Genomic DNA, 20,384 nt, shown 5'->3' with positions numbered 1-20,384 from the left:
ACACAGTATTACTACTGGAACAGTGCAAATGAGATGCTGAGCCCTAGTAGGGTTTTCGGGGGCAACTAGCATCTAGTAGGGGTCTGGGGCAGTGGGACAGATATGCCATCACATCAATGTAACTACTTCCATTTTCAGAGAGAGCCTGGAAGTGATGCCATGTCTCTCTAGGATTCAGCAGAAACTCTATATTCAATGTGACGGTGATTTTTTTGTCCCTCTCCCCCTGCTGGCCAGCTTACTTTGCGGTGACAGGTTCAGAGGCTGCAGGACACCTGGCAAATCTAAGCCCTAGATCCATGGTGGCAAACCTATGGCACTCCAGATATTCATAGACTACAATTCCCATCAGTTGCTGCCAGCACGGCCAATTGGCCATGCTGGCAGGGGCTTATGGGAATTGTAGTTCATGAACATCTGGAGTGCCATAGGTTTGCCACCACTGCCCTAGATAGACACTGTTCTTGCAATCTGGCTAGGATTACTAGATGATTACCTAGAACCCCCAAGAGACTTCAGTGGGAAGTGCATGTAGAAAAGGACATTGCTGATGTATAGATATAACTTCCAGTTAAAAACTGGAAGTGATGTCACCAATGAACCAGGGGTTTGCCCATCTCCAGCATGTTGGATTTCAGCCATAATTGACATCAGTGTGACAACAACATTCCCCACCCATTTTCTCACAAGGAACAGGTATGTTCCACAGAGGGTTTGCCCATCAAAAGTGCATTTATTTATTTATAGTTATTATTAAATTTATATACCGTCGCTCCCCCGAAGGGCTCTGCTACCTCAACATGTTAGCTTTGGGCTTAACTGTGGCTATCTACCTGGACTCCTTATGCCTTGCCAATGACTTAACTGAAGTCTGGACTGCTGAATGTTTTGAACTTTCTCAGTAATGGCCAGTAATGGCAGTTAAACCAATTTGTGAACTCTCTGCGAAGTTCCGAAACTGCTTGAGTGCCTCAGGCAAGTTGCTACCTTAACTGCCCTTGAAAGTTGCTTGTGAGATTAAAATACAACTTCTGCATAATCTGTAGCAAGGAAAGGGGAAGCAGAGGTAGTTAAATGCATAAACAAGGACCTGCCAGTGCTTTAATTCTTAACTTTGATTTAGTCGAGTTGCACACGTGGTCTTTATGCTATATTTCAAATCTAGGTTAATGGCAATTTAGTGGCATTAATGTATGTCTACAGTAATATGCATAATAATGTTTTAAATCTGTTGCACAAGGTAATTAGTTGCCTTGAGGTTAACACTAAAGGAAATGTTAATCATATGTACACTTATAAAGTGCACTCATTTTATGTGGGGTTTATTAAAAGGGCATTTTGAGCAGAATTAGTTGCTTGATCTGAGTTGTTCCAAACGCAGCAGAAAATGCTTCACAAAGCTGATGAAAACTGAAATAACAGGCAAAAAGTGACAGTGTATAGCCATGGGTTTTTAAAAAAAATAAAACACCAAACACTTTAATCACTGCATTCAGATAACCAAAGAAAACAGTTTGCCCATATTCCCACAAACATGGATACTGCACTATAGCAGTCATCTACCTCCTCATAGTCTTGTCCTCACAGGAAAATCCAGTTGTGAATATGTGGTTGAAACTGTGAATATTCAGGGCAGGGCTGCATCAGTGACCCTTCTCCCTTATATGCTTATTGACACTGGCACAGATCTCACATAGTAAGTTATACTGTAGTGGTTAAGAGCAGGTGGATTCCAATGTGGAGTTTGATTCCCCACTCCTCCACCTGAGTGGTGGAGGCTTATCTGGTGAACCAGATGTGTTTCCAATTCCTACATTCCTGCTGGGTGACCTTGGGCTAGTCACAGTTCTTCGGAACACTCTCAGCTCCACTTACCTCACAAGGTGTCTGTTGTGGGGAGAGGAAGGGAAAGGAGCTTGTAAGCCACCTTGAGTCTCCTTACAGGAGAGAAAGGTGGGGTATAAATCCAAACTCTTTCTCTTCTTCTTCCCGAGTTTATTACAAATTTTCATATTCACAAGCTGATCCCCGGCATTCCAAAGTCAAATCAAAGCCAGACTAAGTTTATATTTTTTACTGGCCTAAAATATACTAAAATAATTTAAGTAACTTGGACATGGATCTGTTTCAAACAAACATAAGCGGCTTATTTTCTTTTGTAGATATTTTAAATCAAATGTTACTTGACTGAAACAGCGGAGAAATTGTACTTAGTATTAGTCAGACTGGTCGGGGAATATGAAAGCTTAACCAGATAGCAGAAATTGAGTTTGATGAAATGAAGGGTGGTCTGGGGTTATTTCCAGCAATTGAGTCATTTCTGTTCCTGAAGCACTACATCTAGTTGTAGATGGAATTAATGGAGGATCTCCGCGCTGATGGATATTGTGCATTAATCTCCCAGATATGCCCATCCACAAAGGCCGTTCGGCTTCATAATGGTCATGAATCCTTTTACTGACTCCAGCAGAAGGGTATCTCATTTTTTTTAGCCGATCAGCACTATTATATCATGACAACAGGTATACTAATGGTATAGAACTGGAGCCAATTCTTGGCGGCGTAATAGTGCCAATTCCATTTAAAAATAAATGGTGACCATGGCAAGCAGTTTGAAGTGTTCAAATGCAGCCACCGTTTTCAGCATGTGAAAAAACATACCTCATCCTGAGAATATGGCAAAAATAATAGTTCAAGGACTACAGATACTACCCTTCTATTCCACACAAAAACAAAAAAAAAACCCACAACAAATCCTTAGAAAACATGGGAACATAATAGGGAAGAGAGAAAATAGTGTCAATGACCACACAATCTTGAAACCCATGCAATTAGCGTTTGCGAAAATGAGAGTAATTTTACTACATTTCATTAGTGTAGAATCACTGTATCAATCGGCAGATAACCAGAAGGCTGGGTGAACTATTGAAAACCCACATTAAGCAGTCACAATGTGTGTATGTTCAGAGAGCAGCAAATCACTACTACAAAAATACTTTAATATATATATATGTATGTATGTATGTATGTATGTATGTATGTATGTATGTATGTATATACATATATATATATATATATATATATATATGTGTGTGTGTGTGTGTGTGTGTGTGTGTGTGTGTGTGTGTGTGTGTGTGTGTGTGTGTGTGTATATATATATATATATATATATATACACATACACACACACACCAGTGATGGTGAACCTTTTTGTGACCGAGTGCCCAAATTGCAACCCAAGACCCACTTATTTATCGCAAAGTGCCAACATGGCAATTTAACTTGAATACTGAGGTTTTAGTTTAGAAAAAATGGTTGGCTCCGAGGCGCACGGTACTCGGGAGTAAGCTTGGTGAAGCAACCGTGCAATGCTTTGAATGGGTGAATCACAACCCTAGGAAGGTTTACTCAGCAGCAAGCCCCATTGCCAGCAGCCGAGCTTATCCCAGGTAAGGGATCGTGCCCAGGCCAGCCTAGGTGTGTGTGTGGGGGTGTGTGATTTTCCGCCCCCCCCCCCCACATGACGAACTCTGTGCACGTGTGCCCACAGAAAGGGCTCTGAGTGCCACCTCTGGCACCCGTGCCATAGGTTCGCCACCGCTGATATATACTAACCCAGCAATACAGAAAGTATACCCATAGAGTAATGACAGAAGGTACTCACATCAGAGTTAAAGCGAAGTTGACAGACGTTGCAAGAAATGACTTGTTTCTTCTTTGGGGGAAGTGACACGCCAAATGTGTGGTTTATGACTGCTTTTTGCACTGGATCCATCTGGAGAGCAAATAAAAACATTCCAATGACTATTACATAGGAAATCACGAAACAAAGGAAGAAAAGCTCAATACAAAAAAATTGTTTTCTTTTGTTTTGGAAGGGATGAACATTTCAAATCTGCAAAAACAAATCTTAAAATAAGAGACGGTTTGTTGTTGGGCTGGTGTCAACTTTTGGCAGGCATCTTTATATGTGGATAGATTGTGATCATATGGCTAGATCAGGGGTAGGGAACCTGCGGCTCTCCAGATGTTCAGGAACTACAATTCCCATCAGCCCCTACCAGCATGGCCAATTGGCCATGCTGATAGAGGCTGATGGGAATTGTAGTTCCTGAACATCTGGAGAGCCGCAGGTTCCCTACCCCTGGGCTAGATGGTGATGGATTTTTATTGCTATACATTGCCATGAGCCCAGCACGGGTAAACAATGGTGTACGATTTTCAAAAATGAAAAAAATAAATTATTCTTACTGCAGCAGCAGTCAACCAGAAGCTTCTAGGTAGGTTATAACCTGCAGAGCAGGAACTGAACATGTTATTTGTACATTAGCATTAGGAAGTGTACTTTGCCTCTGAATGTGGAAGTTCCATACACCTGCCACACTTAAACGTTATATCCTTCAATCCATATCATCCTTTTTCTTTAACCCACTTAAAATGCCCACCAAATCTTCTAGTAATGAATTCCATACGTTAAGGATATGAAAAATGATTTCATTTTACCTGTTCTGCCTCCATTACCCATCAATTTCGCTGGGTGACCCTGACATCTAAGGACGGGAAACATTCCCTCTTTTTTTCTTCATTCCAAAAAGGTGGTGTAAGTCTATTCAGTCCAATAGGGGTTTCCTGGAGCAGCAGTGGCGTAGCAGTTAAGAGCTCGTGTATCTAATCTGGAGGAACTGGGTTTGATTCCCAGCTCTGCCGCCTGAGCTGTGGAGGCTTATCTGGGGAGTTCAGATTAGCCTGTGCACTCCCACACACGCCAGCTGGGTGACCTTGGGCTAGTCACAGCTTCTTGGAGCTCTCTCAGCCCCACCCACCTCACAGGGTGTTTGTTGTGGAGGGGGGAGGAGTTTGTAAGCCCCTTTGAGTCTCCTGCAGGAGAGAAAGGGGGGGATATAAATCCAAACTCTTCTTCTTCCTGGCAGCGGTGAAGCTTTCTGGCATTTTAAGCCCACCCCCCTGCTGGGAAGCCTCTTAGTTGGGGTGGCAGCCCAGTGTGGTGCTATGTTACTCGGTCAGTTACTCGGCCCCTTGGACAGGACTGTTATCCAGCAACAAATTATGTTTAGGGTATACTGGACTTTTTAGTAAAGGACTTAAGCAAAGTGTTTAATTACTGGCAGGGTAATTCACAAGTTGTGTCTCTTGCACATTTGCTTTAACTGTCCAATTATTTGGTCTTTTGGGGAGGAAGTACTTACTTGTATCCATTTTGTGTTAGAATATGCATGGATTTTTGAGGATGCTTACATACTGTTAAACTATTTGTCTGTTTTTGGGAGACTAAATGATGGTCAATGAAAAGACACTTTTAGAGCTGTTACTTTGCTCAAAGACTTGAATTACAACAAACACTCACTTCGAGTAATCCAATGGATTGAGGATCTTAAAACCTTATCAACATTTGAATGTAACAAATGAGAGTAATTAGGCTTGAACATATTTTTAGATATTTTGGAACCCTTCTACAGAGGCTTATCTGTAAACTTGCCAATTATGTTATTTTTGGGTTTTATTTTTTTCTGTTTGGGATTTTGATTTATAATAAATAATTAGGAAAAAAGTTTTAATGTCTCCATTTAGGAAAAGTGTTGTTTGCTTGGGCACAGAAGACACATAAACAATTAACTGAGACATTCACCTTTTGTGAGAATATTTTAAAGTGGCCACTTTTACACTTCTTTCGTGCTTGGAAAAACTGACTCATATTCCCCTAGGTCTTCCGCATTGAATCAACAAGTGATGCAATTCTTCTGAACATTCAAACAACGAATTTTTGAAATACCTTTGTGAAAAATAGAAGAGACTACTGATGTCCTAGGTTGATAAAATTTATAACAACAACCACCACCACCACCACCACCACCACCACCACCACCACCACCACCTTTATTAGGCATTTAAAATAGGCTCAGCGTTACCAGACATTTATGAAGTACAAATCAAGAGTACATTCAAAACACAGACAGAAAGACTGTCTATAGCAGTATACATTACTTAGAAAGTTCTGTCACTTGTAAAAGAAATTTTGCTACTTTTCCCAAGAGCACGACATCTGTATTGTTTAACAGAAGCTCCACAACAGAACTGTCAGAGTCTCTTTCAGATTTGTCTAGGGCAGGGGTCTGCAACCCACGGCTCCGGAGCCACATGCGGCTCTTTCAGCCTTATACTACCGCTCCGGGTAGCCTGGAGGTTGGAGGGTAGCGTGGGTGTGTCCCTCCAGCCCTCCAGAGCAGCGCTGGAAGGAAAGGTGAGTGGAGGGGCTGAACCGGAGGCAGCTCCATGCAGAGCCGCCTCTCCGGCTCAGTAGATCTTTGGGGCCATGGAAAACGGGTCCAAATGGCTCTTTGGGTGGTAAAGGTTGCTGACCCCTGGTCTAGGGCCAGCCTGGGAGAGAAATTCCTAATGCCCACATATCTCAGACAGTTGAGTATAATGTGAGCAAGAGTCTCCGCTTGGTTTCTACAGTGTGGACAAACCCGATCCTGAAGATGGATGGATAAGTAATGACCCTTTGTAATGGCCGATGGGAAAGTATTGGATCTGGTCCTTGTGATAATCCATCTCTGTTGGGGTTCAGTTAATAATTCAAGATATTTGGCTATGTTCTCCTGTTCCAGTATTATTCCGACAGACAGGGGTTAGCATGATTTATTTGCTTGCCTCAGCAAGATATGGTATTCCTGTTCTAAAAGTCTGCTTTTTAAGGTTCGGAAAATCTCTCTGGGTGACAGCACACAGAGATCTTCAAGTAATAAACCTATTGAGTAAATTTTTGATTTGAGAAGTTGATACCATTCAGAGGCAAATAGGTCTGGGCGCACAGTATATGTTAAACTGCACACATCAGAGTTAAAACATAATTTGATCCAATTTGATAAAATTTATAACATGCAACTCTCAAGCAATATCCTGAAATCCTGGATCAGTGAGATTCTTCTGGGATCAAAAGCATTAAAGTGGATTTAAAAAATGGGTCATTCAAAAGCTTTTTGGGTGCCATGCTTATTTTCTACAGTACAATTAATGCCAGAAAGCACACTTAATTTACAATGCACTTATCAAAGTAATGTATTATAGCTTGGGTGGGGGGGGGGACATCTGGAATTCTGACACTGCACAGTGGGCACAGCAACAAAATGGCCGCCACAAGATGTCTGCCGCAGGTGGTGGAGTCCGCCACAAAATAATTGCCACAGCTTAACTTCAGTAACATGGTGCAGCTCCTTGTTGCTGTGGTGACAGCTGCTACCAAAGCAACATTTTTAAAAAATTCAGTCAACCAAATCTCCAACAGTCAATCAAAAGCCTAGTTGGGTAAAAGCAGTACCTGGCCCCGCCCACTTCCTAAAAATAGTTGGTGGGCCCCACATTGGGGATCCCTGTGTTATAGTATGTGAAAATTAGAGTTTTGTGCATTTACAGCTTTCCACAAGGCTGTGTGCCTTGCAGTGGGTTTTTTTTTTTGCTGCTTTCTCCTGCTGCGAAGTGCTCTCCAGCAGATCTGCCCTTCTGCCCCCCCCCCCCCCGGTTCCAGGTTCTATCCCTGCCAGAGGAACTGTTATTGTGGGGGTCGGGAAAGACCTGCAGAAAGCAAAATGGACACTTTTTCCTTTTGCTTTCTCTGTGCAGGGGTGTGGGAAGAGTTCAGTTTTTCTAGATTTTGAAAGCTGCAGGGCTGCACTCAGCTGATGCGCGATGAGTTCGGAGGAGGGCAAAATATGTGCATTACTGGGAGTGTCCTCTGAAAGGAATGAATGCTCACTGTGGAGGAGACCACGTGTGTATAAATGGCCACTGTTACAATAATGTTTTCTCAATCCACAAAAGCAAATAACAATAGTAATAACAAAACACAATCCAACCAGAATCAGAGACTCTGGAGTTCTACTGATTTCAATTCCCAGTGAAATTAATAGGACTGCAAACTGCTTACTGTTGGCTGGATTGTTTCTTTAGTATTATTTTGCATTGCACGGGGGCAGGGGGGAGATAAGTAGGGATAAGGAAAGGCAATTGCTCGATCAAGCAGTATGCTAAACAAGTTTGGAAGATCTTTCTGTTTTTGGACTCCACCTCTCAAGTTCTGCCAGCAAAACAGACACATCCTCTTCCATTGCAACTATAGACACTCTTTGAACTGATAAACTATGGTTTGTGCCTTCCCTGCAAACCAGGATTCCAAACTCAGTTTTAATCCTGGTCTGAAGGGCTGGCTAACTCAGACATAATTTTTTTATGTGAAATCAGAAGTATTGAGTTTGAATGGTCTGCATGGACCTGGGGGAGAATGTGATTCTGAGGATCCTTGGGTTAGTTTATGCGGTGGTGTAAACCATGGTTTTCATCCATTAATTAAGATGCTGACTTGCTTAATGCTTCTCAGTGACCACTCTGAGATTTAAACCCGGCACGTCTTAATTTACAGCCCAATTGTATTGGGGGGTGGGTGGGGTGGACTGTTAAAGCTGGCGTACCGCCGCATCAGCTATTTGCCCACTCCACCGAAGGGAGGACAAACCGGAAGGCTGGCAGGCACTGTGGACCTCAACAGCTCAGCAGAGAGCCCAGTTCCCAGGCCCCTTCTGCACATGCAGAATAACGCACAATTCAATAAGCCTTTATTGGCATATACACGATAGTATAAAAATACAGTTCCAGTTAAAAAGTGAATAGTAAAAAACTTTGCGTTTGTCACACATTCAGTTTACAAACTTCTGACAAAAACTTTGCCACTATAAGGCAACAATGAAAATCCTGACAATTTAAAAGCATAACTACTTTATCTGATTCAGTATAATCAATCATAGGGTGCCGAATAACGCACATTCAATTCACTTTCAGAACTGTTTGAAAGTGGATTTTGCTATTCTGCACAGTAAAATCCAGCTTCAAAGTGCTCTGAAAGTAGATTGAAAATGCATTATTTTGTATGTGCGAAAGGGCCCCAGAGCTGCATCCGTCTCTAAGGTGGGGTCACTCCTGGGGGTGGAACTGACTTTAGTCAGCTTCCACTGGACTTTGCAGCTGGGAACACCACTCGGGTAGTCCTCGGAGTTCTGGCACATGGAGAGCTTTCACCTGGCTGGGGAGTTTCCGCCTCCTTGCACTGCCTGGAAGTTCTCTGGAGGTGGTGTGGAGGTGATGCTGACCCCAGCTGCCTGAGCCCTGGGAATTGGGCTGTTAATCACTCCAATATGTCATTAAATATTGCCTGTTTGTTTAAAGACAGCAATCAGGTTGTAAGACGGATAAAAGGTGATAGATAGTATGTTTCTTCATCTTGCTAATAAAAGGAAGCTCTTTTGTAATCAAAGGTGATTCATTCATTACACTGTTAACTATGTTCGATCATAGAACCATAGAGTTGGAAGAGACCACAAGGGCCCCTGCCGTGCAGGAACACACAATCAAAGCACTCCTGACATATGATCATCTAGCACAGCGATGGTGAACCTTTTCGAGACCGGGTGCCCAAACTGCAACCCAAAATCCACTTATTTATCACAAAGTGCCAACACGGCAATTTAACCTGAAAACTGAGGTTTTAGTTTAGAAAAAATGGTTGGCTCCAAGGGAGTAAGCTTGGTGGTAGTCGGTGGCTTTGCTTTGACGCAACCATGCAACTCTTCGAATGGATGAATCACGACCCTAGGAGGCAACTGAGCTTACTGCCAGCAACTGAGCTTACTCCCATGTAAAGGATTGTGCTTCAATTCTTCCCATGAAAATCAGTGGGGTTTCACAGGGTTACCTACATGTCATGCCCAGCGGCCCAGGCCAGGCTAGATGTGTGTGAGTGGGGGGGCAATTTTCTGCCCCCCCCCGTGACAAACTCTGTGCACGCGTGCCCACAGAGAGGGCTCTGAGTGCCACCTCTGGCACCCGTGCCATAGGTTCGCCACCACTGATCTAGCACGACCTAAACATGTGTTTGAGAAGACAACAGATGCCAAGCCCTATTCCCATATTAAGTACAGGTCAATGGATGGAAAAGCAACAAACACAATAATTTTACACAGAAAACTTGACCCGTTTATTGTTTTTATACTTCAGCTGAAAATAAAATCCTGCCCATTGGTATACAAACGTGAAAACTTAATTGGAGACTCCCTGTTGGCACTTGTCTAGTCAAAATGAAAACAAAATTACGAAAGAAAAATAAAATTAGTAGAATGCAGTTCACGTGGTTTGAGGGACTGCCTCCAAATCTCCACACTGAAGAATATAATCAAGGGTGACAATAGTTCACAATTAGGGCTGGCATTGCTAACCACTTGCTGAATCCCTTTCCTCAACTGGTGTCCCATGGACAGCAGTTAGAGTCCCCTCATCCTACACCTGCTCTTTACCATTGCTAAACTGTACAGCATTGTAGGGGCATGCCCCATAGGAAGAAGTGTCATGATCCATAGTAAATACTGCCACCAGTAGGAAACTTTGCCCTTCCCCTGCCAATGAATTGGAAGGATGTTCACACAACCCGGTTTAGGCTCTTTCTGGTACTGAGAAAAAAAACAAACCACAGATTTCTCTGTTTTGAGAGTATATTGTGGTTTGCTGCCATTTGTCCTTTTAGGTAATAGAAATTTTTGATTAGATCCTTAGAGACCAATAACAGTTTCAGGGTATAAGTTTTCATGTCCTCCACACTTCTGTAACTGGAAGCAGTCTTTCTGGATCAAAGGGTTCAGCACTTCTCTTTAAAAAGGAATCAATACAGTCCATATCAACTCCATGCAATTACCTGCTTGGCTTCAGGTTGGAATCAGAAATTTAATCTCAGGCTTGGAGTCCAAAAGAGCAATCTGGAGCTAGTATTGCCTATCCACAACTTCCTGAAACATTTCTGGCCCCTTCCATACATGCAGAATAATGCACTTTCAATCCACTTGCACAATTGTTTGCAAGTGGATTTTGCTATTTCGTACAGTACAATCCAGCTGCAAAGTGTGCTGAAAGTTGTTTGAAAGTGGATTATTCTGCATGTGTGGAAGGGGCCTCTGTCAGTTTCTTGAATCTCTGAAAACCAGAGTTTATTCTTATTTTTAAAATACTGTCTATTTATAAGCTGCCTTTCCATTGAATGCGTCCTCAAGAAGGGTAACAAGTAAATTAAAGTGAATGCAATTCCACACACAAAATGACCAAAACATCATCGAAACAGCAAACAATTCAAGGGTGTAAAATGATATCGCCAGCCTCTATTTCAGTCCAGTTGAACATCATTCCAAAATGTCTCCAGCTTTTACATCAGAACAAAAGCCTGTGGAGATGACAGCAATCTCATTTCCTGTAGGAGGGATTTGCACAACCTGAGGGTAGCAGCCAGAAAAAGGTTTCCAAGCAACATAACCTCAGCTGGGGTTGATGTCTACCGGAATGCACGAAGCATGGTTCTTGAAAGCTGGGCAGGTTGAGATGGGTAGAGGTTGTCTTTTAGAAACTCTGGCCCTGAGCCAACTAATACCTTGAACTGAGTGTGGAAACAAATTGGAAATCTGCATAGCAAAGGTTTTATATAGTCACCAGGGTACATCCTGCAGCTGAATTTTGCATTGAAGTGTCTGAACAGTCTTCATGGGCAACCCCATGAAGGACTCATTACAATAATCCAATTTGGCTGTTCTCAAGGAATGTTTCTGTAGCCAGACTGGCTTTCACCAGGAATGGCAGTTGCAGGCAAATTAGGTTTAGCCAAGACCTCTGGTAAATATATATCTGGTCCAGAGGCATAGTGAGGGGGGAAAGCGCCCGGTGCGTCCTCCACCCCTATCCCGCCACGCCACGCCACGCCCCTGCCACACACCCACAGGTGCGCGCGCCCGGCGTGTTGCACACCTTTCCCACTGGAGCTACGCCTCTGCTCTGGTCATTTTCAGACATTTGCCTGTCCAAGGTTTAAAAAAGAGGTGTCTGCTGTCCACAAGTCCCCGTGAGTTTCCAAATCGATCTTTCACAGGGAATGTAACTCCATTAACTAACATTCCCCATTAACTAATTCTTGTCATTCCTACCACCTTGTCTGGATTAAGTTTCAATTTATTATCTTTCAATCCTGTCCTTCACTGTTTCCAAACATTAGATTTTAGCCATTCTGTTGCTTCCCTGACATAAGGCAGAAAAAAGAGATGGTTAAAATTAGAGTCATCAGTAAACCACAGTCTGGATGATCCCTTCAAGCAGCATTTCATACAAAGGCTAAAAAGAATGGAGATGATTGAGCTTTGAAGTACCCAAACAATCAGGGAACTGGAAAACATCTCCTAATGGAACCTGCTGGAGTTTACCCTCAAGGATGATATGAAACCAATGCATCACTGAATCTCTGACCCCCGTCCTGGCCAGGCAGTTCAGGATGATACCACAGCACTGAGGGTCATCAAAAGTTCCAAGAGGATAAGCTGAGATACACTCCATCGGTTGGTTGACCATTGTAGATCATCTTATCAGAGTGATCGAGACAGTTTCCATACTGTGACTGGATCTGAATCCAAACTGAAAAGGATCTAGACCCGTGGTGGCGAACCTTTGGCACTCCAAATGTTATGGACTACAATTCCCATCAGCCCCTGCCAGCATGGTTAATTGGCCATGCTGGCAGGGGCTAATGGGAATTGTAGTCCAAAACATCTGGAGTGCCAAAGGTTCGCCACCACTGATCTAGATATATAGTCTCATCCATGAATCCATGCAGTACTTTAAGTCACTGTTCTTTCTAACACTTTCTGTAAAAAGAGTTTCAGTACAGGCCTACAACTGTTCAGATATGAGACATTTATAAAGTTACCTTTGTGGTATTTCTTGGCCCTCATTCCCCTGGACTCCTGCTATTCTACCATACCTGTTTTACAGCGTTTCGGTGTGACAATTTAAGACCCCAGAAGCTCCCCCCGCCCCCGGTTTAATACCAGAGGCACAGGTCTTCTGTCCTGTGGGGATTTCACTATTACTATTTTTTATCTTCTTAGCGCTCTGACAGTATGTGGATGTGATTTAAGTACACATTCTGGAAAAACCTCCGCTTGAGGATACTTGGTCTCTATTTCCATACAGCCACTGATAGCCCACACATGCCCAGTCAAAGAGTGTGTAGATTACTCTGAAGGGATTGTTCAGGGTGCAAAGCTGCTTGGCTCTGTAACACTTCAGTGCATACTGCATATCTCAGAAAAGCTGTACAAGTAAACTGACCTATCACACTGGGGATACCTCAAGTTGCATAAGGGGGTTTCACTAGGAATCTGGCTTTCTGCATTTCCAAATGCAATGACCCCATATATTTTTGCTCTGGCATTCCTGACTGCACTCTCTGCTCCATGAACACATTGGAGAAAGTATTGAAAGGAGAAAGGAGTATGTGAAAAATACCATTGTATTCCCTAATGTTCTTAGGAAGACTGGACCATTGTCAGTGACAAAGATTTCTGGTAGACCAAAAGTGGCATTGTGACACCAGCAGTATCTTAAACCATTCTATATGGGCGTCTACTATTATCAAAGACACTTCACCTCTAATTGGGTTTGCAAAGTCAGGATGTAGTTAAATTGTATGGCCATCCCAAGGATTGTATGGCCATCCCAGGGATGTAGTGGTACATCCAATGTGCTGATAAGGATTTGCTGACAGTGGGTCCAACAGTTCTATGTCCTGATCTAGGCACCTCCACACCAATTTATATGCCACCCATTTCTGAAAATACCAGAATGAATCTTGATTAGTAGGGTCAATACCTGTTATTCCATCTTGTAGTGATCTATCAGTCTACTTGCCCACATAAGGCACTCTGCATGAAGTTCTAGCTCCATCTGAATTTAAAGAAAAATTTCTTTAATCCCTCAACCCTGTATTCCTATTGGCCATTCCTTCTGTATTCAATTCGTGATTGATGCCAAACTAAGGACTCTGTAGTTGTTTCAATTGATCTGCTCTACTCCTACCTTATATACCACTTAGACAACTCATTGGCATGATCTTATGTGCTTCACTTGGGACTTCTGAAGGAGAACATGGCTAAGGTGATTTATTGTATGGATAAATAATGGTACACACCTCCACCTGCCTACAACAGAATCACATACTGATAATGTCAGGGTCCAACTTGAGGTCATTGTGGATACTGAATAATCTCCACTAAGCAGTGTGAGTAATGACTTGAGGGTTGAAATGATGTCCTTACAAACAGTAATGGGAGTTATGGATCCTCAAGAGAACTGACATCACTAGCAAATATTCATATATATATATATATATATATATATATATATATATATATATATATATATATATATATATATATATATATATATATATATATATATATATATATATATATATATATATATATATATATATATGTATATATATATATATATATATATATATATATATATATATATATATATATATATATATATATATATATAACATTTATCCCTCACCATTCTTCCATCATGGAACCCAAGGTGACATACACAGATTCACATTTATCCTTCACTATTCATCTATCATGGAACCCAAAGTGACATACACTGCTGTAGGAAGGAGCTGTGGTTCAATGATAGATCATCTGCTTTGTAAACAAAATGTTCCAGATCCAATCCCTGGCATCTCCAGTTAAAAGGATCAGGGAGTAGGTATTAGAAAACACCTTAACTGGAGGTTGAACCATTGCAAGCCTGAGTAGACCACATTCACCTTGATAGACCAATGGTTCAATTCAGATAAGTCAGAATCATATATGTTCAATATGTCCATTCTATTTTTATATATCGCCACCGTGACCTTTTCAGGATTATTTATATTTGTTGCTGGAATTCCTGACTGGTTTCTTTTGTGAAATTTTATAAATCACTTTCATGAGGATTTTTTTACTCTTTTGTGCCATGTACACTCTGTTTATGTGCAATTGCCACAAAACGGTGTCAAAATTGCATTAATTCAACAGAAAAATTTGGCATAAGACAATATGGGAGGAAAGTTTGATTCATAAAAGGAAAAACAAAAATAAAAGGAGTCTTTGACTGGAAAAAAACAGGGCTCAGAAATTTAGTTCTGTCCCTTGGTTATTGTATCACTGGTCTTCCAGTCTTACCCTGAGTCTCAACATTCTCTTAAGCCAAATGTATAATATTTTAGAGGAATAAATACTATCTACATTCTTCTGAAGTAAGCTGTCAAAAACCCACTCCCTACATGTAGTAAATTTTGGCAATTTCTGATTGCTATTTAACTCATTAAAATGTTTCCTAGTCTGTGATTAGGGATAAGAGAATGTCCTCTCTATTATGGCTTTCTGGATTTGTTTGTATTTTCATTTATGGTTTCAGTTCTTCTACTTTTCACTTTTATTTTCTGGACTTGCTTGTTTCGGTACATATATTGTATATAATGCAATTTATACATGCAATGTATATTATTCATACATATAATTGACGTATAAGGATTTAACATTGCACAAATAACACTGAAAAATGCACCCATTTTATGGGGAAAATTCAGTATGAGGAAACAAATTAGCACCAAAATAATCACAGCTCATACCAGCTATATCAAAATAAAGATGTTCAAGTAAAACAACCTGAAACAAATAAGACATTTGAAATAATTCCTGTTGGAGATGATCTCCATGGGAATAGTCTAAGTTAAGCATATTTATATCATGTTGCTTTTAATTGAAAAGGTTTAAGCACATGCTTCACCCTCTCAGTGGGAGCCGTGAATTTAAAAGTGTTTAATTTTGTGTAGATTCTGTTGGAAAAATGGCATACCTGAAGCATGGCATAAGTGGTTCTCCCACCTCTGCAATTATATGAGTCAGGTAGTCAGCAAGATCAGTAGGACTTACTTTCATGTAAATTTGTTATCAATCAGAATACACAGGTACATGTGGCTTTGTCTTCACAGCATTAAGAGTTCAGCTAACATCATTTCGTGTTGCAGATTTGGGATTAATTAAGTCTTTTGTCTTCCAGAATCCTAACTAACTTCCAAATGGCAAATAAAAAGAATTTCACAGTATTCTTTCGGGACCTTGCTGATCCTTCCGGTTTTTTTTTTAGCAATTGTTATTAAAGCATTATATTTTTAATAACAGCTCGCAGTTAAGTAACAAGGTCTTAATTAGTGACAAACAGAATATGTATTCAGCAAAAACTTCTCGCACACAGAATGGAAATCTTCTATTGCAAGACTATACAAAAACAGCTACACCTCTCAAACATTCACACCGTAATTAAAATATCTCAGAGCAACAGTTCCTATTTTTAAAGTCTGCCACTTACGGAACCATTGTTCACAGCGTATCACCTAAACAGCTTACTAAATCTGCTCATGCAAATGCCCGAGATCTCCTAATATCAAATTATAACTAATACATAGCGCAGCAAATTACATCCAGCATTCACTACTGCCTGTTGTTAGCAGGCAACGTAGCATACAGGTGATACACATACTCGACTGCACTTATGCAGCAAATTCTGTTTTTTGGCAGGCAGCTTTATAAATAACACAATGTTTTTGAAAGCTCTTCCCCCCCCCCCCCATTAAACTGCTAATTACTCGACCTGCTGATCGCAAGCAATGATGGAAAGTACCTGCACCATCTGAAGTGGCTGGCACTGGGAAAGAGCAGCAGAAAAGGAAGACGGCTGTCTGTAGAACAGTTTGAAGACCCAGCTGTGATACTCCTGAGATTTCTGGATAATAATCCACAGCGTTAACGCGAGGCAGTTGGTGGTTCAAATTAAAAAGGCAGCGCCACAATGCAACGCAGGCTGAGAGGGAAGCCTCTCTTCCCCCCAACTGGAAGCCGTGCCAGGAGAAACTCGCAGACAAACAATACAGCTGACAGAGTCTCCGGAGGCTCAGCTCAAGACTCCTGCGAGAGTCGCTGGAGCTCTCTTTCCAAAGCGAGCGCAGTCTGCTTGGGAGTCATGGCTGGAATTCAAGGGAGTGCGGCATTAACAATTAATGCCCTTTAAATATGTCGCAAAGCGAGGGTAGATTACACCATGTCTGAATAGTAAAACAGGGCCAGTCTGCCAGAAGGCGCGTGAAGCACTATAAACCGATCTGGGCTCACTAAATAAAATTAAACATGCCATGATGAATAATTGGGGTAATTTGTTGATCGGTGGTTCCCGGTCGATGTTCCGAGGAACTCTAGTTGTATGTCAGGTGCTAATAGTTGGGGACTATTTAGCTGAAAATAAATTACGAAGCATCCAGCCTAGCACTCGTTCTGTTTTAGCTGTGCTTTCGCTACAGGGTAAAGTGTGCAGTTTAACACACTTCACAGTGGAGGCAAGTCCCGGCAGCACAGTGAGATTAAAGTCTTATTTCAGATTAAAGTGTTCTATACACACAAGCATGAAAGGGAGAGATAGAAAAACCTGTTGAATGGGACCAATAAGTCGGCAGTCTGTGGTAACCTGTTCTCTTCTGACTCAGACCCATATTAGATATCCCAACTCACGTGACAGCATAATTCTATGCATGTTTATTTAAGAAGCAAATCCTGCCCCATTCAAACTCTCAAGTAAATATGCAGAAGACTGCAGTCTGAGTCACCCCTCTTAGAAATGAATTCCTGATTCAAGGGGCGCAGTGCCCCACTTCGCATTGGGAAGGCAGAGCAAGGGGCTAAGAGGTTTCAGCTTCTCCTACACACTATTTTCCTGACCCAAAATGGGATCCTGACCCATAGGGGTTTATGTACTCCATTAGGGGTCAGCATGTCTACTGATGGGCTACATGTGCAGCCCTGTCCAAGGGGTAAACTGTGGTCAATTAAGCCATTTCAGTCCAGGTATAGGGGGAACCCTTTCTTCTCCCACAGTGTGATTCTAATTCAAATTAGGGCCCCTCATGCTTGGGAAACGAGTTCGCTTGCAGGTGGTGTCTGATGGTCTCGATCAAAGACAGGTTGGCAGAAGCCAAATACATTACAAATTATAACATAGGCCGTCTCCACTCAAGTCGTTTACAATGCTTCCAGCCCACTAATGCCTCGATTTTTCTGTGGAGTTACACACCCCCACATACACACACCCCCACACACCCACACAACCATTTGGTTCTGGAAACAAACAATACTTTAGAGGCACCTACAGATTTTTTTGGAGCACAACATTCCACCCCCATCCCCTCCTGTAGGAGGTTAAGAGCTCGTGTATCTAATCTGGAGGAACCGGGTTTGATTCTCCGCTCTGCTGCCTGAGCTGTGGAGGCTTCTCTGGGGAATTCAGATTAGCCTGTACACTCCCACACACGCCAGCTGGGTGACCTTGGGCTAGTCACAGCTTCTCGGAGCTCTCTCAGCCCCACCTACCTTACAGGGTGTTTGTTGTGAGGGGGGAAGGGCAAGGAGATTGTAAGCCCCTTTGAGTCTCCTGCAGGAGAGAAAGGGGGGGATATAAATCCAAACTCTTCTTCTTCTTCCCTCTCTCACTACAGTTCATCGAACCTAATAAATTTTTGTTCCTGAAGATCAATGCACCCACAGAAAAAATGAGCAACATGCGAGTGGGAAATGGGTAGAAATAACTGCCTTCTTCTCTGAAGATTCAAGTGCCATTAGGTCTTGAGCACTAATTAAGTTGCTGATTTTATTAATATGTGCTTGATCCTGAGTGGTCTCTGGAATAACCTAGGCTTGCTAAGAAGATCTAACTCTTGACTCTAGAAAATATCGCCTTGCACATCCTCAGGAACTTTTACTTACCTGATGATCTCATTCATATTTTGTATGTACTAAATGCCAAGATTTGTCCAGTTCTTCAATTATGACCTATTATGACTAATCTACAAAAGAAAATGGACATTTTCCATTTGAGGGAAAATACTACTCCAGGAGCCCCTAACCTTTTTTGAGCCTGCAGGAACCTTTGGAATTCCAACACAAGGTGGTGGGCACAATCACAAAATGGCTTCCATAGGAGATGGAGACAATTATAACAAGGCCACTAAAGGAGGACCACAAAATGTCAGGGAATGAGGTTACACACTACAACTGATCTCCTGGCAACAGAGATCTGTTCACCTGGAGAAAATGGGCACTTTTTGATAAACTATTAAACTTCACTTCATTCTCCAGTGGATTTTTTGCAAAAGCTGATCGCTGCAAAAAGTTGGCAACCAAGATTCCAAGCTTACCCAGCCTCTCTCCCTATTAAGGTCTGTCCTTGCTAACTGAGAGGGACAGACCACACCATTTCAGGTAACAGAATTCTGAAGATCTACTATTATCAGGAGCTAGACAGATACTCCATCAGCTGCCCATTTGTTACCGGGCTCAAGTTAAAGTGATGGCTATCACATTTAAAGTCCTTCGTGGCCTTGGTTCTTCTTACCTATAGGACTGCCTCTCTCCCTATGCTCTGCCTGAGGTCAGGAAGGCTCTCACTCTTTTGGCTTTTCACAGACTACATAAAAGGATTTTCGACACACAGAATACAGTTGCACTGTACAACATGGTTCACAAACCTGTTTGGAAAAATGATTAGGCAATGTGGTCTACATTCAGAGGTAGGATCCAGCAGGTTCTCACAGGTTCCTGAGAGTAGGTTACTAATTATTTGTGTGTGCCGAGAGGGGGTTACTAATTGGTGATTTTGCCATGTGATTTTTGCCTTTGTTACGCCCCTCCTCTCAGCACTAGCGCACAGAACTTGAAGCAGTCTAGCAGGAGGTGCACCGGCGTGCGTGGCAGCCTGTGCCTATGTGCATTCGTTTCCCGCCCAAGGACCAGTGCAGCAGCTGCGTCCTTGCCACAGCCCCGCCCAGGAATGCCCAGTCACGCCCCCGGAATGCCCAGTCACGCCCCCGTCATGCCCTGCCCAGCTTCATTGGTGCTACGCCACAGTTTGAATCCCACCACCATGGGAACCTGTTACTAAAAATTTTGGATCCCACCACTGTCTACATTGTATGTAGAACCTAGTGTAACTAGGATCCTATTATGTAATTTTTGCAGTATCATGTTAATATTTTTGCTATGCTTCAGTTCTTTCTGGTTGGCTCCAGTCTTCTACAATCCTAATGCACTGTTTTTTTAATGTTCCATTTTGTTGTGTAGACTCCCTTGAGTCCCTTGAAAAAGGTGGACAACACGAAAGTAAATAAATAAAAATAATTCCTTCATCAAATACATTTTAACATTTCCATCAACCATTTTTTGTTCCTTTGCTTAGAAGAGATCCAAAACACTAATTGAAAACTTGATTTAAATCAATTATTCATACATTACTTTGTCTTAGTGATTTAAATCAGCCCACTTTGAAATATCTAATACGACCTCCATATTCTACAAGTTCAGTAGCTTCAGATAAATTAACTTCTAGCAAGTTTGAAGATGTCCCTTTATCCTACGTGA

At 42.0% G+C, this 20,384-nt stretch overlaps 1 protein-coding gene across 7 annotated transcripts in view; it reads right to left on the bottom strand.

Moving 5' to 3' along the window:
- Positions 1 to 20,384, bottom strand: part of ZNF385B (zinc finger protein 385B) — a 314,561-nt gene that overhangs the window by 77,358 nt on the left and 216,819 nt on the right. For 4 of the 7 annotated variants that reach the window (XM_048485735.1, XM_048485737.1, XM_048485736.1 and 1 more), the window contains one exon: positions 3,665 to 3,775. In XM_048485735.1, the coding sequence (XP_048341692.1) occupies positions 3,665 to 3,775 (111 nt within the window). Of the gene's footprint in view, positions 1 to 3,664; positions 3,776 to 5,647; positions 5,771 to 16,575; positions 16,794 to 20,384 lie in introns of those variants that run through there. The other 3 variants (XM_048485740.1, XM_048485741.1, XM_048485739.1) reach the window with 3 other exon arrangements.

The sequence above is a fragment of the Sphaerodactylus townsendi genome, linkage group LG02, assembly GCF_021028975.2.
Source record: "Sphaerodactylus townsendi isolate TG3544 linkage group LG02, MPM_Stown_v2.3, whole genome shotgun sequence".
NCBI classification, from domain to species: Eukaryota; Metazoa; Chordata; class Lepidosauria; order Squamata; family Sphaerodactylidae; genus Sphaerodactylus; species Sphaerodactylus townsendi.
The sequence above is the reverse complement of the archived record's forward strand: the minus strand, read 5'-3'. Positions and strand labels throughout refer to the sequence as shown.